This window comes from Erpetoichthys calabaricus, chromosome 10, assembly GCF_900747795.2.
Source record: "Erpetoichthys calabaricus chromosome 10, fErpCal1.3, whole genome shotgun sequence".
In the NCBI taxonomy this organism is placed as follows: Eukaryota; Metazoa; Chordata; class Cladistia; order Polypteriformes; family Polypteridae; genus Erpetoichthys; species Erpetoichthys calabaricus.
Window position 1 is genome coordinate 104,125,412 of NC_041403.2, and position 23,527 is coordinate 104,148,938.

The 23,527-nt window shown below is 38.5% G+C and overlaps 1 protein-coding gene and 1 long non-coding RNA gene across 4 annotated transcripts in view; both read left to right on the forward strand.

Annotated features, from left to right (window-relative positions):
- LOC114658556 (uncharacterized) overlaps window positions 1-23,527 on the forward strand; it is a 375,841-nt gene that overhangs the window by 274,008 nt on the left and 78,306 nt on the right. The window lies entirely within an intron of this gene.
- LOC114659283 (EMILIN-3) overlaps window positions 3,881-23,527 on the forward strand; it is a 32,200-nt gene continuing 12,553 nt past the window's right edge. Inside the window, exon 1 of the mRNA XM_028811687.2 lies at window positions 3,881-4,826. Coding sequence (XP_028667520.1) covers window positions 4,660-4,826 — 167 coding nt within the window. The 5' untranslated portion in view covers window positions 3,881-4,659. The remainder of the gene's footprint in view (window positions 4,827-23,527) is intronic.

A 23,527-nucleotide genomic window follows, 5' to 3' on the forward strand; every position in this document is an offset into this window, starting at 1 on the left:
CTGCCAGCCATGAACAGTCATGTAACAGTCAAGTCTGAACAAAAAATGGACATGAAGGTGAGACATAAATTTGCTTCATCAACTCTGTTATATTGTTTAAGGATTATTGAAAACAAATGGGCCTTTAATCATTGTTATAAATCTTTTTTTCTGGTCATTGTTAGGCTACTTCTAAATCTTAAAGATTTCTGGAAACATCCCAGTGTTTATGATTATGGCCAACATAGCTGTGCAGTGGTTGGCTATGCTGCCTCACATCTTCGGGGTCTTATAATCAGGTCCTTGCCAATTTACTCTTTATGGAGATTTTTACACCTTTTCCCTGAAATCGTGCAGGTTTTCCTTCTACATCCCAAAGTGAGCGTGTTAGTTTAACTAGAGAATCTAAATTGGTCCCTCTATTAGTGTGTAATGTTCCAATGAAGGCCGTTCCCTGTCTTTCGTCAAACCATACCAGAATAAGCCTCAGCTTTACCCATCCTGTTTTGTAAAAATTGTGTTCAGATAATGGAGGGGTAGATAACCTTTATACAGTATGCAAATTGTAAGACTTCCGAATTGAACAAATAATCAGATAAAAACAATTTAAACAAAAGAAATAATTAATCCTTTTGGTGTAGAATGTAGTGATAGATATTACATAAAATAAGATCCCATGAGCCCAAGGGTCCATTCATCACCTATACACATCCACCCATGCATTTACTGAACCTGTTCAATCCAGTTTTTGGAGTCATGGGGAGCTGGATTGTACCTGGCAAGTGATGGCTCCAAGGCTGTTGAAGGGTCTCCATTTCATCACATTTACACTTACACATTTGAACTCAGCCATACCTGGCCAAGTTAAATTGACATCAGTTCAGTTTATTGTTATATAGTGCTCTTCACTGAGTGTAGACGCAGAGGACTGTGACAAGCTCTCAGGTAGAATGCACCACCACACTTCAAAGATGGCAATCTGTAGATAACTTCACACAGTTGAGATAGACACACAGCCACAATCACATACACCAGTCTAGCTAGGAGTAGCTAATCTAGATGTCTATTGATTGTGGATGGAGAATCCAAGAAATGACTCTGAAGTCAAAGCATTGGACTTGTGCTGTATGTGGAAGACAGATTAGGATAAAATTGCTGAGAATGACAGTCTACAGAGAGGGTGAAGTGGACTGTTGATGGCATCACAGAAAGTATTAGGGACTCAAAGAAAAGTGCTGACTTTATACAAGCTTTCCTGGGAGATGAATAAGTAAGAATGATTAGGAGATGGCAGGCAGATATAGCTTTGGGCTGAATGAAAATTACACCAGGCAGACCTCTTAAAAAGCCAAATCAATATATCCATGACCTATTATCATGTGTTCAACTACCTTTGAAAGAAGCTGAGGTGACCACGTTTTTGATCACGTGGACCCCACACTATTCAAGTCCTGCACTACTAGGGGAGTAGTCAGTGGAAGATTTTGTAACAACAGTTGCTGGCAAATGGTATAAGGTATTTTTTTTCAGAAATTCATGCTACATCTATGTAATGCAAAATATGAAAGTAGACATTGTGATAGCCAGTTGCACAATGTTCTGATCATCCAGTTGCATTGTTCCTTTGGCTGGATATCATAACCTTCCTGAAACAACTGTCATTGTTGTTTTACTGTCATATTTTCATACTAAACATGTGTTGTAATATTTCAGATTAACTATCCTACCTCATGAACACCAACACATTCAATCCACCTTAATAAAAGGATAAGTGTCTGTTTGTCTGTATGGTTTAAATGTCTCTGTCATTCCAACAGATAGTACATCACAAACATCACAAACATCTGTAGTAATAAACTACATTACATTTGTCATTCCAACAGATGGCACATCAAACACTGCTTTTATGAATACCATACCCAATGGCTTATAACAAATGACAACAGATGAGGCATCACAACCGTGAAAAATACACTTCAATAGATGGTGCACTGCAAACATGAATGCTGATATCTACTTTGAATATTCTGATTTCAACCCCTCTTAGATGGGTAGCACAGCTTGTTGCTCAAATAACTGATTAACCCATCATCAAGGAAAGCACAAAGTGGGGCCATCTAGTGGAAGTTGTGAATGTAAGAAATGTGCCTGCCAAATCACCCTTGGTCATAGTGATCTTCTATCCAATTTTATATTAATGCTGTAGGGTGTATTCTATTTAAGTCTTATATGATAATACTGTTAAAAGGATATTCTAATTCTGGTAAGTATATTACACCAGGAAATAATGATAATGTGTAGTACTATTAAATATTTTTAAGAATCAAGGCACAAATCTTGGCTTCTGGCTTTTATTCTACTGAAAAATTCAAGCCATAAGTAAGCATAAGGGAGACTTTTATAAGACAAAGAAAGAAAGAAAGAAAGAAAGAAAGAAAGAAAGAAAGAAAGAAAGAAAGAAAGAAAGAAAGAAAGAAAGAAAGAAAGAAAGAAAGAAAGAAAGAAAGAAAGAAAGAAAGAAAGAAAGAAAGAAAGTACTTAATGCTAATGCTGCTTCCATACTGCTTCATGGATCTAGAACGTGAATCTCAGCCTGGTCTTGGTCTGAGTGGAACTGAAACTTTCTCTGAGCAGGTACATTTGAACCTCAAATTAAAGGCAGTTTTGGATGAGGAACTGTAAACTGACCCATGTGAGTGGCTGAGTGTGTCCTGCAATGTCATTGGTATCCTGTCCAGCACTCACCATTGTCTTTAGTCTGATGTTACTTGGATAGGCTTTGGCACCTTGAGATCCTCTAACTATAAAAACTACTCAGAAAATGAACAGATGGATACATAAAAATACAAGCAATGATAACCAAGAGTAGCGTGCACATCCTATTAGAATTTAGACACAGGACAACTGTTCCTATTAATGATTTTGAAGAGAGTACACAAATATGAGCAGCTTTTTCTAATTAATTGTGCTCTTAAAGCTGCAATGAGCTTTTCAGATGTGTTAACTATGTAGTTTCATTTAAATAAGAGACACAAAATAACTTGTTTATATTGGTCAATTTTATATAGGTCTATAAATTAGTTTAACTTCAAAGTTTCCTGTAAGAAAGTGAAAGAAGTAACAAGGCACATCCCTGGTGGTTATTTTTTTTGTTGTTGTTTACTGAGACACAATATTTGACTTAATAATAATAAGTGAAACCTGAAGGTAGCAGCTATGCTAAAGCAACCATGTAAGTATATACTGTACATTTAGACAAAAGTTGAGATTTATTTATTATAGGTGTGGATGGGATGCAATGGAAAGAAAAATAAAAAGAAAGTAGATGATTGCCCTTCTTCATCCTTCCAGGTCTTTAAATTCAAAGAAAACCTCAAACAAAATGTAACTTGTAGTTGAGTTATTTACTCCCATTCACTCCTTTAACTGGGTTTTGTTTAAAAAATGATAATAATTGATATAATGCAGCTATTAATGGAAGAATGAAAAATCAATCAAGTGCGTGGCTATCCCATCAAAGTGTGTGTTTCATAGGCCATTAGATAAAATGAAGTAGGAGCACCTGGCTACAGAAGCTGGATGCAATAGGAAATGAAAGAACAAATAAAGGAGCCCGCTGCTGCAGTCACTGACCCGCCTGGACAGACTTGGCTGCACAAGATAATGCCTTTACAGTAATTCCTCACATGAATGAGAATTCAATTACTGTCCTGCTGCGGTTTAGGTTTTATTAGCCAGAGGTCACATAATGAAAATATCCTCCCATGCCACACGTGGAATGCTTTTTTTTTTTTTTTAATAGCTCATAAAATAACCCCAGAAATGTAGAAAGTGGCTAGCCAGCTTCAGCATAACACAGGTTTGCCATACTGGCCGACCTGCTGTGTGTTTCACTTGCTGCAGTGTCACAGCCCCACCAAAGCCATGTATTTGCATTGCATTTCAACTGCTAAACTGAAGTCAAAGCTACGAAAGAAAGAGCAGCAGAGGGCTGCAGCGCACAGGCGCTTTCAGAGTATTTTCTCTGGCTGACTGTTGGAAGTGTTTTTTTTAATTCCTAATTGGAGTGCTCTGGTGGATGACATTTCAAGGACCCTGCTGGGGCGGGATATGCAAATGTGAGGGGTTTGACTGCCTGCCCCCATTTCAAGAGGGGAGATCAGCAGGCCGGTGCTTGGAGGAGATCAGATTTGGGTTAGAAGGGCCCCGTTAGCAGGTCTGCAGCAGCAGTGGCAACAGAAGTAGTGATTCTCTCTCCCTCTCTCTCTCTCTCTCTCTCTCTCTCTCTCTCCCCCCTGCTCTTCTCTCTCGCCCTCCCTGCCAGTCTCTCTCTCCCTATCTATTTCTCTTCCTCACTCTCTCTCTCTCTGCCAGTCCTGCTCAGTGTGTCCCTTCTCACTCTTTAGGCTCATGGACTCTCTCCTGGGTGGAAGCAGACAGTACAGATGTTGCAGCCTCTGTTCTCCCACCTCTTACTAAGGCTGCTGAAGCTCTGACAGACAGCCCACCGACCAGAAGAGGGAAGTAAGACAGCTGGAGACTTACCTTTTATCTTGCCTAAGGATTTTTGAACTTTTTTAAATCCAGCAGCGAAAACTCTGAACTTGAAAAGTTTTGTTTTTTTTTTTTTTGGTTGAAATTCCAGCGTCTTGCTTCTGGGACAAGGCTTGGCACACAAACATGAAATCCAGGCTTTTTTTTCTAGTGACTAACTCAGTTCTTCTTGGATTTTTTGCCACTTTCAGTGAATCTAAGGGTACCTTCTATAATAATCCTTACAGGTACAACTTGTACACTTCAGGATCCACCCCACACTACCATGCTGGGAAGCCTATGAGCCGACACAAGTAAGTATAGCCGTGTGAAATTTACTTCTGACAGCTTTTGCTCATTCTACACAAATGTGAGCCCTCGGGATTTCCTGCACATCACTGGCACTTGTTCTGATGGTGGAGGGCAGCCAAGCGGCTTTGCTTCAGAAGTCAAGTTAGATCAAGAAATGTGAACAGCGGTAACATGACCTGTTGGAATCATGATGTGCAAAGCAGTTTCTATTATTTAAACTGTTACTTTACGTTGCTTTTTTTAAACTGTTAAACGTTAAAATTATACAAACTTATTGTCTGTCTGTATACCTGCATTGTTATCACTCTTTAATTTAATATTGTTCTTTATCAGTATGCTGCTGCTGGAGTATGTGAATTTCCCCTTGGAAATATTAATAAAGTATCTATCTATCTATCTATCTATCTATCTATCTATCTATCTATCTATCTATCTATCTATCTATCTATCTATCTATCTATCTATCTATCTATCTATCTATCTATCTAACCAGGATTATTAATGTGAATCCAGTGTTTTTTACTATTATGGTCTTATATTAATAAATCTGTGCAGCTCTGTAGGCTAGTTAATTGCAAACAGTAATAAACCGAGCCTTGTAAGCTGCATCCCTGAAACAAGTCATCTGTAGATGTCACTTTACATCTGCTGTTTTCCAATAGGCACAGTTTCTTTAACGAATGACAGTGGCGGTTAGAAAATTAGCCTGACAGATGCCACACAGCGTGGGTCAGAACCCACCTTTGTTCATCGGATTTATAGAGCCGGTGCAGCAGTGCTGTCCAAGGACGAAAAGAATTGGGCTTTGTATCAGTACAGCAGCTATTTTGTTCAAGTGTTTACAGTTTCAGTTATCCCATGTTAATCACACTAATCCTCTTAGGAGTCTTCCTAGTAGCACCCTGACATGAATTTGTCTGGGTCAAGCCTGAATTTACGGCATGTACAGTAGTAGTCCCGTTTTGATTCAGACAAATTAAAGAGACAAACAAAATGTGATGCTAGACCTCAAAGAATATTCACTTAGCCCTGGGCAGAGACTTTTATGAGGACGTTGATTTATAAGGCTCGTGACAGGAGTGTTACACAGCACTTGGAGCACTGCATTCTGTTCATAGTTCTGCATATTGACTGTTGTCACCTTGAATAATAACAAATGCTCATTGGCTCTACTTTTAGGAAGACATTTTTCCTATAAAGAAGAACAGATTGAGCTAACAGACCATCACTCAAGAGCTCATTTTGTGAATGGATCATATTACCCCGCGGTGCAGTTTAATTATTACAAACGTATGTTACACTCTATGAAAAAAAACACTTTCAGCCAAGACTAGAGGAGCCTTGATTCTCCGTGAAAGTTTAGAGCTTCCTTCACAAGAACTACAGTGTCTATAAGGCAAGATTTGAAAAAAAAGGATCATTCATTCAGACTCCTTCTTTTTCGTTTTAATGCATTCAGTTTAAGTATCAGCTCAATACAAACACTATAACTTAATAAGTAAAAAAACAGTGTATATTAATAATCAGACCACCTTCTTCATTTGGTAGGCAGCAAGAATGAGTATTGTAAACAGGCAAGCAAAAGTGCCTGTTCACTGAATGTAAAGAAGAGCACAAGTGGAGGGTGACGTTAATGAGGAGCTGCCACATATCTGAACATTCTTTAGTTGTTCCCCATGCTGTGGTTGGCGCTGCTGCCTTTCAGATCCAGAATCACGAGCTTGAATCCCATGGCCAATCAAGGTGTGAAGTTTGGACATTCTCCCCCTATCTGCATGCACTTAGTGCTCAGTGCTGGCTTGGGTACTCTCTACCACCCACCTCCTACAATACCACATAAGATTAGTAGGTTTTATACTTTAATTTATGCATGTATACATCCATCCATCCATCCATTATCCAACTCGCTATATCCTAACTACAGGGTCACGGGGGTCCGCCAGAGCCAATCCCAGCCAACACAGGGCGCAAGGCAGGAAACAAACACCAGGCAGGGCACCAGCCCACCACAGGGCACACACACACACACTAGGGACAATTTAGAATCGCCAGTGAACCAAACTTGCATGTCTTTGGACTGTGGGAGGAAACCGGAGTACCCGGAGGAAACCCACGCAGACACTGGGAGAACATGCAAACTCCACACAGGGAGGACCTGGGAAACGAACCCAGGTCTCCTAATTGCGAGGCAGCAGCGCTACCCACTGCGCCACCGTGCCGCCCTTGCATGTATACAGTATAATTTCAAACAACCAACCTTCTTTAATCTAGTTAGGGCTTACTGCAACTAAGAGCAGGGTAAGAGATTAACATTTATAAATATATGCACTCGGAGCAGAGTTTGATTCCCAGCTGAAATCACTTCTAGGCTGAGTATTTATGTTCCCCCCAAGTTCCCTTCATTTCCCTAAAGACAACAGCTTCTTTATTGAATCCAGAAAATGACTTGTGAGGTTTATTATGGTAAAAGTGGTCCTTCATATGGTTGTTTTTTTCCCTTGAAAATACTGCTGCTTGTTTAGAAAATGGATGGATAGATAGATTAAATGATTAGTAATAGTGGCGACCTATCCAAAGATTGTTCCTGCCTTGCTCCTTTATGCATGCTAGAATAGGCTCGAGCTTACCTGCCATCCTGCCCTTGATAAGCAGGTGAAGAAATTGGATGGATGGTAACATGTTGGTTTGAGTTGAGTATTGTGGCACAGTGGGTAGAACTGCAGTCTCACAGTATAATTATGTTGTCCTTGTACCTATGCTTCTTGTTCTCCAACATCTTAAAGGTACATTTTAAGCTAATGCATTGCTTTAAATTGTGCTGATGGCAGTGACTGAACCACAATGGACTGGCGCACCATCAAGGGCTGGCTTCTGCCCTGTGCATGATGCTTTTGGGATAGACTTTAACTTTCTGCAAGAGTTTTACACTGATTTATGTGCATGATATCCAGTATACATGCAAATAACTATAACAAACAAAAATATTTTTGTTTATTTGATAAAATGAATACACTTGAATCTTAACATTAAAATTATTCTGTGAAACAAATTAATTAAATTAAATCTAGATTTTATACTAAAGTGAGTAACAGTTAATATATGCCCTTGTTTCTTATTTGTAAATAAGATTAAAAGTTATATTGTGCATGGAGTATGAAACATATATAGGATACAAGTGGGTGCGTGCATACATATGTGTGTGTGTACATAACATATACATACACACACAAACATATTTAATGTATATCTATATAAATACACACACACACAAACACAGTTTTCCTTCCACACCCCAAATATATGTGCTTTAGGTAAATTGGGTTTTCTAAAAAGTGGCCATACAGTTGCATCATTGTCTGCCTGAATGGCCTTAGCAATGAACTAAAATGCTGTCCAGGGAAGTTTCCTGCCTTGTGCCTTATGCTGTCAGGATAGACTCTGGCCATCTATAGTACGCATGATAGTATTGTGCTCCTGGATTCAAACCCCTTTCCCAGACATTGCCACATTTTGCCTGTATCGTTTTGGGTTTTCCTCTTAATTCCCTAAAAACATGCCAATTAGGTTCATTTTGCAATTCCAATTGTGCCTGAGTGTGTGGATGTGTGATTGTGTGTGTGCTGTGTTTGAGTGAACCCTGTAAATAACGGACTCCTGTCCAGTGTTAGTTCCTGCCTTGCACCCAGCTCTGCCATGTTAGGCTGTGGCCCATGCAGCCATGAAATGGATTAAGTGGGTTTGAGAATGGAATGTTTTGTGTGTTATTTTTGAGGGTAGAAGTAGTGGGACTGTGACTTGACTGCCCTTCTCTCTCTTTTTCTCTCGCTCACTCGCTCTCTCTCTTTCTCTCTCGCTCTCCCAGGGTGGATGAGCCCATTTGAAATCCTTCGCAAACGGCAAATAAAGTAAACAATTTCATATTGATAAATGTTCCAGTTGCTCTGCTATGCTGTTGTTTTAGTACCGAGTACTTTTTCTTTTGAAATGTTTGCAATGAAGCAAGTACATTGGCTCTCCAGGTCACTTATTTTGTATATTTCTAGTGGTAGTTTTGCTTAATGAGGCAGAACAGACACCATAAAAGTCAAGATTATCTGAATCAAAATGATGAGATGCAAGTCCAAAAAGCTTTTTTATGAGGACCAATATCACCCTCCCTTCCTCAAAAATGTAACTGATTTTCTGTTGCTAGACTTTTAAGTATTTTTTATCTATTACTCTTAAAAAATAACATGAAAGATACTGTACTGTCAGTTCAGTTTTTTTTTTATATATATTTTCAAAGCAAAGATTACAATCTCCTCAGCACACAGCAAATCAGAGAACAAGGCTGGCGTTTCATAGCAGCTCTGCCGTTCGCCCCAAGTTCCTGTGTTGATCTTGGGCAGTCTTATGGTTACTGTTGAAATCTGGGTTTGATCACCAGGTCAGCCCTGACTGACACGCTGGACTGAAAACTTGCATTGGTCCCATGGGATTTGGGCTCAAACTCAATGAAACGTAGGGCATGAGCAGAAAAGAGAAAAGGAAAGGGAAAGGGAAAGACGAGTTCCAGATACTAGAAAGGATTTTCCTCCGGAGCACTGCTATGCTTTGAATACATCTTTGCATGTGCACCTTTATTTAGAATGGCTGATCCCTTGTTACACATGTGATTGTTTGATTCCTTCTTGACCATTTAACCCCTCATTTTCTGTATTTTTTGCCACCCTCAATTGAACTCTAAGTCAGCATCTTACTGCAAGAATGACATTTTTAAAAAGCGTGCTTATGTTTAGCACATTTAATATTATTCTAGGCTTTATCTCATATACTCACTCCTCCCAAGGCTGGTTAATGCATTTTGTAAGATTCACCTGGGCTCAATATCTCTGTTAGGCACATTCAGATAGCATTCATTATAAGGAGAAATATAAATTATGATATATATGTATTGAAAATAAATAACCCCTTAGACACAATGAATGGAATTCTATAGCAGTCAAGTAAATGTTATTTTATGTGCATCCGCTCTCTCCCTCTGTCATACAAAGGGTCTCCTGATTTGCTATGACAGAATTTATGAAAGCACATTTCACAAGGCAAGCATGAGTGAGATCAAATCCAGACACTGGGAGGCATGTCTCATAGTGTACTTGTTGTGCAGGATGACATATCCACTTTCAGCCGATGACACCTTAATGACGATTTTAAAAAATGGGTGCAGCACCCTCAAATTAAATCAGTTTTTCCAGCAGTGTTTTCATCCTTATGTGCATACTGCACTTTTACTGATTCATTGTAGTTCTACATGAAGGAGACTTACTGAGAAACGTGCATATTTGGAACTACGTTACAAATCGCTACTATGTTAACACCTATGGTGGCACAGCGCTGCAGTAGTAGTGCTGCTGCCTTGCAGCAAACAGACCAGGGTTCATGTTCTTGGTGCTTCTTTGTGTGGAGTTTACATGTTCTCCCAGAGTCTACACTGTGTTTCTTTCATGTGCTCCAGTTTCTTCTCACAGTCCAAAGATATGCCAATTAGGTGCATTGGCAACGCTGAAGTGGTCCGTGTGTGTGTGTTCACCCTGTGATGGACTGGTGCCTCATTCAGGGATTATTGCTGCCTTGTACCGAATGCTGGCTGGGATAGGCTCCAGCATGGCTACAAACCTGATTAAGTGGGTTTAGAAGATGGATGTTAACATTTTTAACTAAGGACCATCATTTATTCCAGAGTATCTTTAATCTGTCATTAATAAGTGCTCAGTTATTAAAGCCAGCATTGGTTTTGAAGTTAAATCATTCCAGTGTGAGGCCATTAATATATAAGCTTCCCAGTTCCTCCCTGTGTGGATAGCGCTTTGAGTACTGAGAAAAGCGCTATATAAATGTAATGAATTATTATTAATTATTATTTATTATTATAAAACATACTGTATGCATACCAAGATTGGTGCTCTCGCCCTTCTCAAAACTCCCCATTATGATGTACTAAACTTGTAGCAGATTATTATTCTGGATGAATGAGACATTTGATAAGCTGAGTAATATTAATTTTATTAAATTAGTTCTACATTCTTTAATGAACAGCTACATTTTTAACCGTAAAACCTTTGTTAACTTTCCTGTCCCAGTTTCTTGCATAGATAGATTAATGTGAAATATTAGATAGACAGATATGAAAGACACTGTATAATAGATAGATAGATAGATAGATAGATAGATAGATAGATAGATAGATAGATAGATAGATAGATAGATAGATAGATAGATAGATAGATATTTTCATTGAAAACAATTCTAACCCAGTAAATTAGTATGGAAGTCCAAGAAAGGAGTTGCTGCTTCCGCCTCTGTTTTCTCTGACACTTTAAGTCCTGTGTGTCCAGATGTCAGAACTTTGAAAGCAGCTCTTCAGCTAGCGTGTATGCTCTTCTGTAGATATACCTGTTTGCCTGGAAATCAAATAGTCCTTGAAGATGTGAGCACTGCCATCTGCAGAAAGTAGCCACAGCCATGCCTTCTGTGTTCTGTTCTGTGTTTTGTGTTGTACTGTATTGTGAGGGAGTAAATCACAGCAGAGATATCATGCCCTACAGGCATTAAAACACAGACCACTGTGTAAATGTTGGTGTTATTGCATTTGCAGAGTACATGAGCTTCACCATAATTAAGTTATTAATTAGAAGTAATGATGTAATTGCCAAAAAGACTACTGCCTGAGGATTACAACCAGTTATTAACTCTATGAGAATCTATTGCTCTCTCTTTAACAGTGTTGGATACCATTTTGCTTCAATCTATTCTTGCTTCCTGGTGGAAAAATATGGATTAAAAAAATTGTCATCTTCTCCGCTTATGAATGTGGAAGTAAGTTAAACAGTCTACCAGAGAGCAGACAATTAGCAATAAAAATGGATTTAAATCCAAATGATCCTAGAGGCACTTATCACCTCCCCTTTACAAGGGTCACTAGCTAAACAGCCACAAAGGGTTTGTGCGAGGATTCTGTTTTTCCCACAATAAAAGACCTAATGGGATTTCAAACGTAGGGTCAACATTTGACAGATTACTATTGACTGCAGGTGAAAAGACTGCTGTTCAGTTGCTCAGCACTACCCAATTAATATTTAATTAAAATGGCTTGCCTTAAGACTTGAGATGAAAGCAAGGCTCAGTTGCTTTTAATGATTCAGTACACATAGGGCCTGCTCCCAAAAAAGTTCCACAGATTCATACTTGTTAAACCATTAGCATCTGATAAAATTATTTATATATATATACTAGCTGCGTAAGCCCATGCTGTAAAAAGCATGGGGTCCTAGAACTATTGAAATCGTCAGAAAAAAAATGAAATGTCGAGATGTCAGGTAATTGAAAGTTTCTTCGGAGGTTTTGTTTTGCTGATGTGCTTGCCTCGCTTCTCTTTAGCGGCTAAGGGAGTGACTCCTTCTTTGGAGGTTTCACTTTGCCAACGTGCTGGCCTCGCTTGCATATCCTCGGAGGTGAAGCCCTTACCCCAACTCCACTTCTCACTTCCGGGCTGGACAGACACACACACTTCCACACGTAGATGTTTAGATATAAGATATATATATTTATATAATGCTAATGTCTGTCTTCTGTCTGTAACACAATTACTCATAAACTAATGGGTCTAGAATCTTGATCTTGTTCTTAATTGAAAGTTTATGATTTGATATGTTCTGGAAATTCAAAACAATTTGGATTGCTGCCATCTGGTAGCCACTTTACTGGTGGGCAGAACAGTGCTTTGTAATTAAAGCCCATCTCTTGATAATACCCCAGGACACGGTACAGATGTGTTCTGAATTCATAATCAAGTGTGCATTCTTATGTTTGTAAACAGAGAGTTTACTGTTGTTTATATCTGGCCTTTTTTAGTAATTCAGTTTTATGACCATATGTAGGTCCACATGTTTAACTAGTAATAATAAAAAGCAATATTAGCATTTAAACTTAAAACAATACAAATAATCAAAAAGTCCATATTTCTCATTACTTTTAGTTATGTTCTTTAAAAAACAAGTAACAGAGTAAAATTAACTGTATAGGTTGGTTCTTGTATGTAAAGAAAATTAGTAGGACAATGCTGACTGGGTGATGTTTTCTAATCTTTTGTTAGTAATTTTGATACAGTAGCCTAACAAGAGCATAACAATACAGATGCCACTTTATCTCAAAGATATCGAAGCATCCTGTCATCTTAGGAGACTGCTTGGTCAAATCTGTGTGGAGTTTGCAAATTCTCTTAATGTCTTTTTGTGCTTGTGCCTAGCATAAATAAAGAGGCGTATATTGCAGAGACGTCAACTAATTCCAAACAAACACCCAGGGTAGGGGATGTGGACCCAAAGTAGCTGAGGTGTTATTTTTGAGAAACCATTGCTACTTCCAGAATGTATTGTGGTGGGATTACTGCCGACTGAACTGTCCTCATAGCTGGCAACAGCCAAGTTGATTTAATGCAAATGAATTATTCCACGCTGACATATACTTCAGTGCACACACATATATAATGCATATAAAAAATTTGCTTTATATAAATACAGATGCTGCGGCATGATATCACAAAAAAGAAAGCAGTTGTAAGCTAGCACATAGAGCATATGTAGTCTGATGGATGTGGAGATAACAGACATACTTACTTAGTGACTTTTTAAAGCTCTCATGTAAAGCAACAGATTTTCTTTTGACTTTTTATTTTGCCTCACAAGCAAAGTTTGACTTTGGCTCAATAGCACCCTCTACAGACCACTAATAATGTCTGTAGTATCCACTGGATACTGAGGTGCAGGACATACTTCTTTATCTGCCCAGTAAAAGAAAAAAATGCTGTATATTTGCTGGTACACTTTGCAGTCAGTGGCTCCCCATAACCCCAGGACAGAAAATGGATCCTTGTGCAGTTAGCAGTAGCATGTTTGTCTGCCATAGCAGTGAACAATCGAGTGGACAAGCATCAAGGCGTTCCAGGAAGCACCTGGGTTTATTGATGATCAAACCAAAATAAAATAAAAACAATACGGAGTGACCTGGCTTCTGGGTGTGGGGGGGGATTCATAACTTCACTCCTGCACCACAGTTCTGTGTTGTCTGTTGGGTAGGATAATGCACAAATGGCAAGATTAACTTGTATCCTTCTGCAATCAAACATCTACAAATGGGTGTGCACTCTGAATCTGGTCCACTTCATGATGTCTCTTGAAGTCTTACAAGACAGAGCCTTCACTGGTGGTCTGGTAGTGATGCTAGCTAGCAGTAACAGCTTCCTTACCTCAGATAGTTTTTCTACATTTTCACTGATGCAGCATTCTAAATTTTCATTTAGTTGTAAGAAATCACAGGACACTTGAGACGCATTGTGAATGCAGAGGAAGAGCGGATCCTGATAGCTTCATTCTGCTGTCTTCCATGTATGATCATGCCATTCTTCTGCTTAGGGGTTGCCACAGTGGATCATCTTTTTCCATATCTTCCTGTCCTCTACATCTTGCCTTGTCACACCCACCACCTGCATGTCTTCTCTCACCACATCCATAAACCTTCTCTGGGGACTTCCTGCTTTTCCTCTTGTTTGGCAGCTCTATCCCTAGAATCCTTCTCCCAATATACCCAGCATCTCTCCTATCCACATGTCCAAACCAAAGCAATCTCACCTCTCCAGCTTTGTCTACTCACTATAATTTACAAGAGGAAGGGTAAGTAGGTTCTTTTAGACAAAGTACTTCACATATTCTTCTGTGTACTGCAGATGGCAAGAAGAAGGCCTTCCAGATTGTAATAGCCTAGTTAGAGTGAAATAACATCTGCCACTCCATTTTACTATTTGAATTTTTAAACAGCTCACTGGGTGTGGTTGCCTTTTCGACACACTTCTCCTTTTTCTTCATCATTCCACTTTCTCGTCAAATCTCCATTAAAATGCCTCCTGCAACATATGATCATATACAGTCACATGAGATCCTTTTTGATTTTTTTTTTGAATATTACAACACATTGTTGATAGAGAAGTATAGAGAAGGCCAGAAGGAGTTGCATTGCGTCTTTGTTTTGCCCGTGAGAAGGCATATGACAGGGTGCCTCGATAGGAGCTGTGGTATTGTATGAAGAAGTTAGGAGTGGCAGAGAAGTATATAAGAGTTCTACAGGATATGTATGAGGGAAGTGTGACCGTGGAGGTCTGCGGTAAGAGTGGCGGATGCATTCAAGGTGAAGGTGGGATTATATCAGGAATCGGCTCTGAGCCCGTTCTTATTTGCAATGGTGATGGACAGGTTGACAGGAGATATTAGACAGGAGTGCCCATGAACTATGATGTTTGCTGATGACATTGTGATCTGTACCGATAGTAGGGAGCAGGTTGAGGAGACCCTGGAGAGGTGGAGATATGCACTAGAGAGGAGTGGTATGAAGGTCAATAGGAACAAGACAGAATATATGTTTGTAAATGAGAGGGAGGTCAGTGGAATGGCGAGGATGCAGGGAGTAGAGTTGGTGAAGGTGGATGAGTTTAAATACTTGGGATCAACAATACAGAGTAATGGGGATTGTGGAAGAGAGATGAAAAAGAAAGTTCAGTCAGGGTGAAATGGGTGGAGAAGAGTGTCAGGAGTAATTTGTGACAGATGAGTATCAGCAAGAGTGAAAGGGAAGGTCTACAGGACAGTAATGAGACCAGCTATGATAGATAGATAGATAATTGTTCAATATATTATTAATTGGATTTGATTTGTTGTTGATTGTTCTTTAATAGACATAATATAAAAATATAATCATTGTCTTGCGGGTTACTCCTTAAATATCCATCCCCATATCTGAGTATACAAGAAAGTCGAGGGGAGACCACTCTCGATTTTTGGAAATGAAAGGAAACGCGATCCATTGCTGGCTAACTTACAGGAAGTGGATTTACCCATTGATGTGTCATTTCCGAAATTTGTGAAAAGGGCTAATTACAAAGAAGTTGCAACACAGGAATTACTAATTTAGTGCTACTGAATTTATCACTCAAAAATAATATCCAAATGCTTTGTATATTGTTCTGCTTTACACAGTAATATTAATTGATGTGCTATGCATTGTAACCAAAACAATATCTGTGTAATACTGTGATTTGTGAGCATATTATTTGTACGTATGTTTAGCATACAGGTACAAGTTCTAAATAACAAAGGGTGAAAACTCTTTTTAGGCACCTGTAATACCCTAATGGCTATAACTAAAGGTTAGTGTTTAAAACTAGCACACTGTTCCAATCTGATAGAAGGCAGCAGAATGTCATTAGAGAGCTTAATCCATACATAGTATTGGTCAGTATAGCCTGCACTTAGCTCAATGATTGTACTATATTGGTACTAATCCATACCTAGTATCGGCCAGTGGAAAGTGGGGGTATAAAGCCTGTCAGGAAGACTCACAGCCAGAAGCCCCTTTGGCACAGATGTGAGATTGACTCTGTGTCAAGAAAAATGCCTCCTCATTGCTCTAAAAATGGGAAATACAATTGTCAAAAAATCCACTGAAGAGCTTTAAGACAAATGTATTATTATAATTGCTTCACTTTGGCAGGATAGATAGATAGATAGATAGATAGATAGATAGATAGATAGATAGATAGATAGATAGATAGATAGATAGATAGATAGATAGATAGATAGATAGATAGATAGATAGATAGATAGATAGATAGATAGATAGATAGATAGATAGATAGATACTTTATTAATCCCAAGGGGAAATTCACATACTCCAGCAGCACCTTACTGATACAAAAAACAGTGGAGATGGTTGGAGACGGTGGCACTGACCAGAAAGCAGGAGACAAAGCTGGAGGCAGCAGAGTTAAAGATGCTAAAATTTGCATTGGGTGTGACGAGGATGGATAGGATTAGAAATGAGTACATTAAAGGGTCAGTTCAAGTTGGACGGTTGGGAGACAAAGTCAGAGAGGTGAGATTGCGCTGGTTTGGATATGTGCAGAGGAGAGATGCTGGGTATATTGGGAGAAGGATGCTAAGGATAGAGCTGCCAGGGAAGAGAAAAAGAGGAAGGCCTAAGAGAAGGTTTATGGATGTGGTGAGAGAGGACATGCAGGTGATGGGTGTAACAGAACAAGATGCAGAGGACAGAAAGATATGGAAGAAGATGATCCGCTGTGGCAACCCCTAATGGGAACAGCCAAAAGAAGAAGAAGAAGACAACACACTGTGCAGGTGGCAAAGTTATTATAGTTAACGAAAACTAAAATCTAAACTGAAACTATTATTAAAAAAACTTTTTCATAAACTGAAATAAAATAATTAACAAAACCAAAATGAAAAAGTAAAGCTAAACAAAACTATTAAAGTAGCTGAAAAGACTAACTGAAATAAAATAATAATTTACTAAAATATTTTTAGTTTTTGTTTCTGAATGAATATTCTTGCCGTTAGTCTTTAACCCTTGTAAGTTTTAACTCTAAAACAGAAAGTCATCCACCACGAGCCGCCCGCACATATTCATCCAGTGAACGGCAGCTGGTGACGGAGGTGGGTGTTCACACAGCATTTGCGGTGACAGAGCAAGCTGAATGTGGATGTGTAAAGCATGTGAAATAGAAAGTGATTTACGTGCTGCCTTTCTTTGCGCTTGTTGTATATCAAGATGTAATTCAAATGGCTGAAATCAGAATGTGCTGGTCATCAAAATGTTTACCATATGGACATTTCAGTTTATTTCTCAGGTGATTGCTTTTTGTTGACAGCAATTCACCTGCCACTTCTCACAGGAAAAATCGTTTTTACATGAAAACATTCGACCTCGATATTTTGATGAATCTTGACGTTATTGACCTCCCAGAGTCCAAAAATACAGTTTTTTGGAATAGTGTGTGTGTGTCTGTGTGTGTATAAACATGATAACTCAAAAAACGCAACTAGATAGATGGATGAAATTCGGCATGTGGTTGCTACACCACAATTGTAGATCTGTATTAACTTTTGGGCCAAATCCATCACACGGAAGTGGTACTTTACCTGAACACATACTCAGTTTTTTTTTATTCATGCAGCTGAGTCCGATTTATTCAACTTTACTTTTATAATTATTGTTCAATATATTATTAATTTGATTTGATTTGTTGTTGATGATTCCTTAACGTAGATAATATAAAAATATAATCATTGTCTTGCGGTTTACTGCTAAAATATCCATCCCCATATCTGAGTATGGGAGGCACGGTGGCACAGTGGGTAGCGCTGCTGCCTCGCAGTTGGGAGATCTGGGGACCTGGGTTCACTTCCCGGGTCCTCCCTGCGTGGAGTTTGCATGTTCTCCCCGTGTCTGCGTGGGTTTCCTCCGGGCACTCTGGTTTCCTCCCACAGTCCAAAGACATGCAGGTTAGGTGGATTGGCGATTCTAAATTGGCCCTAGTGTGTGCTTGGTGTGGGTGTGTTTGTGTGTGTCCTGCGGTGGGTTGGCACCCTGCCCAGGATTGGTTCCTGCCTTGTGCCCTGTGTTGGCTGGGATTGGCTCCAGCAGACCCCCGTGACCCTGTGTTCGGATTCAGCGGGTTGGAAAATGGATGGATGGATATCTGAGTATACAAGAAAGTTGAGGGGAGGCCACTTCTGGCTTTTGAAAATAAAATGGCGCTGATCGAGAGACTGACTAGGTCATCATACAAGATCAGCATATTGTTGCTGACCAATCACTTTTGCTTTAAAAACATCATTTAACAATGAAGCGATACAAACAAAGGTAGGTAGGCAAAGAGAGTCTGCCAAGTGATGAAAAACTAAACATACTAATAGGTCTTTGTATTTATTCTATATTTATTAATTTATCTTTTTTAGTTCATATTCACAACTCAAAATACCTGATATTGTGAAATCCATTAGCAGAATTAAATTTTAAAATGTGTCTCCCTTTTTTCAATGTTTTTCTCTCTCTCTCAAAATAGATAGTTGAAATATCATATTCTTTTTGTTCTTAACATCAGCCATATCATACATATTGCATACCAGGGATTTTTCCTGCCTTACATCCAAACCTGCTGCGGTAGGCTCCATGGTTTACTGCAATCCTGCTCTGGATAAACAGGTTTAGATAATGTATATATTGTTCTTAATCTCAGATGCTGTCTCTGTCGTTTTATGCCTGTCCGTACTCCTATTACCTGCTCTCGCTCTGCTCATTATGGGTTTACTATCCTTTATGGTGGTCTATTCAAGACTCACTGCCCCTAACCTTGACACTACATGCTTGTTTTTCCTTGTTTCCCTCAATACAGCTAGGTGGGGTCTGCACACTCATTCAAGTCTAAGAGCCCTGTTCTTCCTAAGCCCCTGTGATTTTCATGAGAATATATTTAAAAAATTATAAAATTGTGTAAAATTGTTCATATTCAGTATCTTGTTTTGATTATGCTTGTTTTTATCAGACAAAAACAAAACCATATAGTAAACCATGTAGTGTAGTAAGCTTCCACTAACATTAAACTTGCATCCAAATCTGTTAAGTGTACAGTTCTGTCTGATTGTGACACAAAACTAAACTCCATAGGAGCTCCATGCCATAATTACTAACACTAAAACTGAAACTAATAGATATAAAAATAAAATAGAAATGTCTTTGTGAAATAAAAACTAAACTAAAACTAAAAATACATGATGAAGGAAAACTAAAACTAAACTGAATTTCCAAGTAAGTTCAGAAAAAATATAGAAATAAAAACTAATATAAAAAGGCAAAACTATAATAACCTTGGCAGGTGGAACATTGGTTGCCAGCTGAAATCTACAGAAAGTCTAAAGTTGTGAATCTGTGGAAATTACAATGAAGTAATAAAATGGAGGAACATAAAGCCAACGATTACTTTAAGAGTTAAATGACAATTTATCTTTCCTTGATGCACATACTGTTCATTAAAATGTAATACATCTGCTGTACAGCACCCAGGCCGATTAGTGCTACATTTCAAAGTGTTGTATACATAACCACATGAGAGCAGCATCTGCTTTCACATCAGGCTGCTAAGTATAATAGGAAACGATGTTCTCGCTAGATAGTGTACTGTAGGGTGTTCAGCCAGCGTAAACTCAATTTAGGTGAAACACAATTGCTTTTATCATGTAATGTCTATAATAACTATAAGGATAATGGTGTCACTTATTAACCAAGGATTATAGTTGTTTCTTTTTCCAAGAAATGTTAATTTGCAATTTCTTAATAAAAACCTCTTTTAAGAAATGAGACCAACTACAAAGGCTATTGGTAAATGTTTTGGCTAAAAGCCAAAAAAAAAATAGTGTATGAAGATGGACATGCATGTGAAGTAATGTGTTGTGAAATGCAGTTAGAAGAAACAAACCCTTGAAGAGTGCCACCACCGTGAGATCACATTGGTGTGTGTGGTTGTGTGGGCGGGAGGTGGAATGACGGATAACATGAATAGGCAAATGTTAGCCTTCTTTATAAAATTACAACATTTCTTCTTAATCCAGGTCGGGATTTCCTGATTCTTCCACTGCAGCTGTGAGTGCAACTTGAGATGCTAATAATTAATTGCCAAGCCTTTGGGGTCCTTCATACCATGAAAAGGACTTTGGATTGTACTTCATAGAGCTTCTGAAGTCCAACATGATGTAACTCCAAAGCAGTTTTGTGGAGCTGTGAGAATAGATTGGCTTTATTAGAATAACATTTATTTTTATTTTATCTCATTCTTATCAAAAATAATGCTTTGTAAAAATATGCAAATAAATTTAACTTGGAACTGTGCACTTTAAAATAAGCACTAATTGTAAAAATATATGAAAACAATAACAAAATCTTATAGGACAAATGAACAAGTAAAAGAAAAATATATACAGTACTCCATATATACTGAACCGATTAATGCCTTGAGTATTTATATACAACAGAAAGTGTATTTTAAAAAATGTATATTCATTTAAGAATGATGGTAAGGAATGTTAGTTTGTTAGTTGGGTGCTATTGAGTCAATGTCGACTCACGGATACTCTATGGATAGTCACCCTGAAAAGCATCCTGTCTCCTGTCAGCTGGCTGAGACTTCATAGTTGGGCATCCATGGCTCTAATAACTGATGTCCTTTTCTAGCGACTTTTCATTCTGCATGATGTACCTAAAGTCAGTGAGTCGAAGTACAATACAATACAATACAATTTATTTTTGTACAGCCCAAAATCACACAAGACATGCTGCATTGGGCTTTAACAGGCCCGGCCTTTTGACAGTCCCCAGCTTTGACTCTCTAAGAAGACAAGGAAAAACACCCCAAAACAACCCTAGTAGGCAAAAAATGGAAGAAACCTTGGGAAAGGCAGTTCAAAGAGTGACCCATTTCCAGGTAGTTTGGGAGTGCAGTGGGTGTCTAAAAGAAGAGGGTAAATGCAATACAATACACAAAGCAGAACACAAGTAATCCTTAATACAATATAATAGTATAGATGCCTATAAGAAGTCCAGATGTCTAATAGAAGTCTTGTCATTCGAGCATTCAAAGACAGAATTGGAAATATAAGCACATTGTAATTAGTGACACATACAGAACAAGTAAAGCTGCAAGTAACCTTGACTAAGTTGATACAGTCTGACAAAATATGAAGAATTTATATGCAAGGAAAATGTCACCTATTGTGGAAATACATTCAATAATGAATTCATTAATTTGTTCTTTTTAACAGCAGGGATATTAGCTAAAGCATAACTGCCTTTTGCCAGATGTTCATTTGTAGTTATCATATAGTATATTGTTTTTCCTTGGCCTATTATGTTATATTTACAGGCACTATGCCAATTAGTTTCTACTCATGTCCCTGTTTATACAGTAATTACAAAGTTCAGGGCTATGACCTTTAAATCACTCTGTTCATGTATAAATTTCAAAATACACTCATTATAATAATCAAACTTTCTTTTATCTTGAACATTTCACACAACATTTCATCATATAGCATTTTACAATGCACACGGGAATTTAAATCAAAAGGAAGGTTAACTTTGGAGAGTAACAGCAGCTCACAACCAGAACAGTGTCAAGGAGGTCAAAATGATTTTAAAAAATGGAGAGATTTTGAATAAAACAGAGAGGATAGAGATAAACACATGGAGAATGAAAAGTACAAAATGAACTGAGCAATAAACTTTGCAGTCTCTCTGGGCCCGCCTGAACTGATTTTGAACCCTGGTCTACCTAGTGAGGTGGTCCACCTAAAGAGCGAAAGCACTCCTTATGCTCTCTTGTCTCTTTAAACTGGACAGTCTTCGGTCTAAACGTTAGCCTGTTCACTTACTCATCTCTTGATTCACTGGACTTGGGAAAACATCAAATCCTCTCCTCTGTTCACATGCATGAATCTAAGCCTGGAATCACTTCTAGGGTCCAAAGCCATAGTGCCCTCTGGCAGCTCCTAGCACCACTGTACTCCATCACCTTCCACAGCCCTTAAAGGCCCGGTTATCTGAGCCATCTTCTGACTTGCCTCAATTAAAAGGGCAACATGGTCCCAATTTGTCCACTTTGGGATCCTGTGTTGCTACTGTGTGGAGAGAAACAACCAACTTTTTTCCATTTCCACTTTTATAAGACAGATTTTTTCCACTTTTGTCTCAACCAGAGACCATATATCTTGCTTTCTGCTAAGAACGAAGTATTCAAAGATCCTGCTTACCTTCTTGATCCTGTTTCTCACAGTCAGTGGAGGGTCTCTCATCACCTGGCACCTATAGCATCTTAGGGGACTTTACCACATTCCCCTCAGGCTGCACTTTTCTTTCCTTTAGCGTCTTTCTGGACTCTGTTCCTTTGCAGTACCATTCTTTCCTACCTGGCAACCCCTTGTATAGCATGCAACAAATTGCACAACTAAATGAAGTAAACTGATATAGTTCTTTTAATAATTAAACCCCACAAACACTTAGAGAATATGCTAGAGCTCTAAAAAGAGAAAAATAAAAGCACCAATCAGCCAGGAACTAACAAAACCAGGAAAAGTGGGTAGATGTCTCCCTATCCAACATTTTTATAGCAATCAAAAAATAAATAAATACATGACATCCATCCACCGCTTTCCGAATTGTCCTTTTTTATAACAGGATTAGAGATGAGAGGTACAACCTACCAACACTGTGGTCTGAAACCATTTTCTCAGTGTGTTTTTGTGTCATTAAACTGTTTAATGAAGGATTAATATTTAAGCATGTGAATGGTAAAAATGAAAATCTGAGAACATGGACACGGTCAGTGTAGGCTTGTCATGAAATGTGTGACCTTAAGGATTCTAGCAAACTCACCTAATAAGATACTTTTCATGATTTGCATTTTGGTGGAATATTTCCGTGGAATTTGTCAGTTTTTATTCATTTTATGGACATTTTATGTATGATTGTTAATCTAACAAATCCTTGATAGTCATACATACAAACGGCATGACTTCGAGTGAAACAATGTATAGAGCAGATATATTTCTCCTATAAAAAAAATAACAAAAAATGTTAATCTGAACTGTGCCAGCCTCTTGTAAGACATTTTAGGGGCAAAGAACATCACCTAATAAGGCACAACAAACACAAGTCGAATACAATGTGCAACCATTTGAATGTTGGAGTGTTGAGGCCACAACACAGGTTCTTCTCCTATTCCCTGTCTCATGTATCATTCTTCCACCTCTTTAGTCACAGGGTCTGGGGG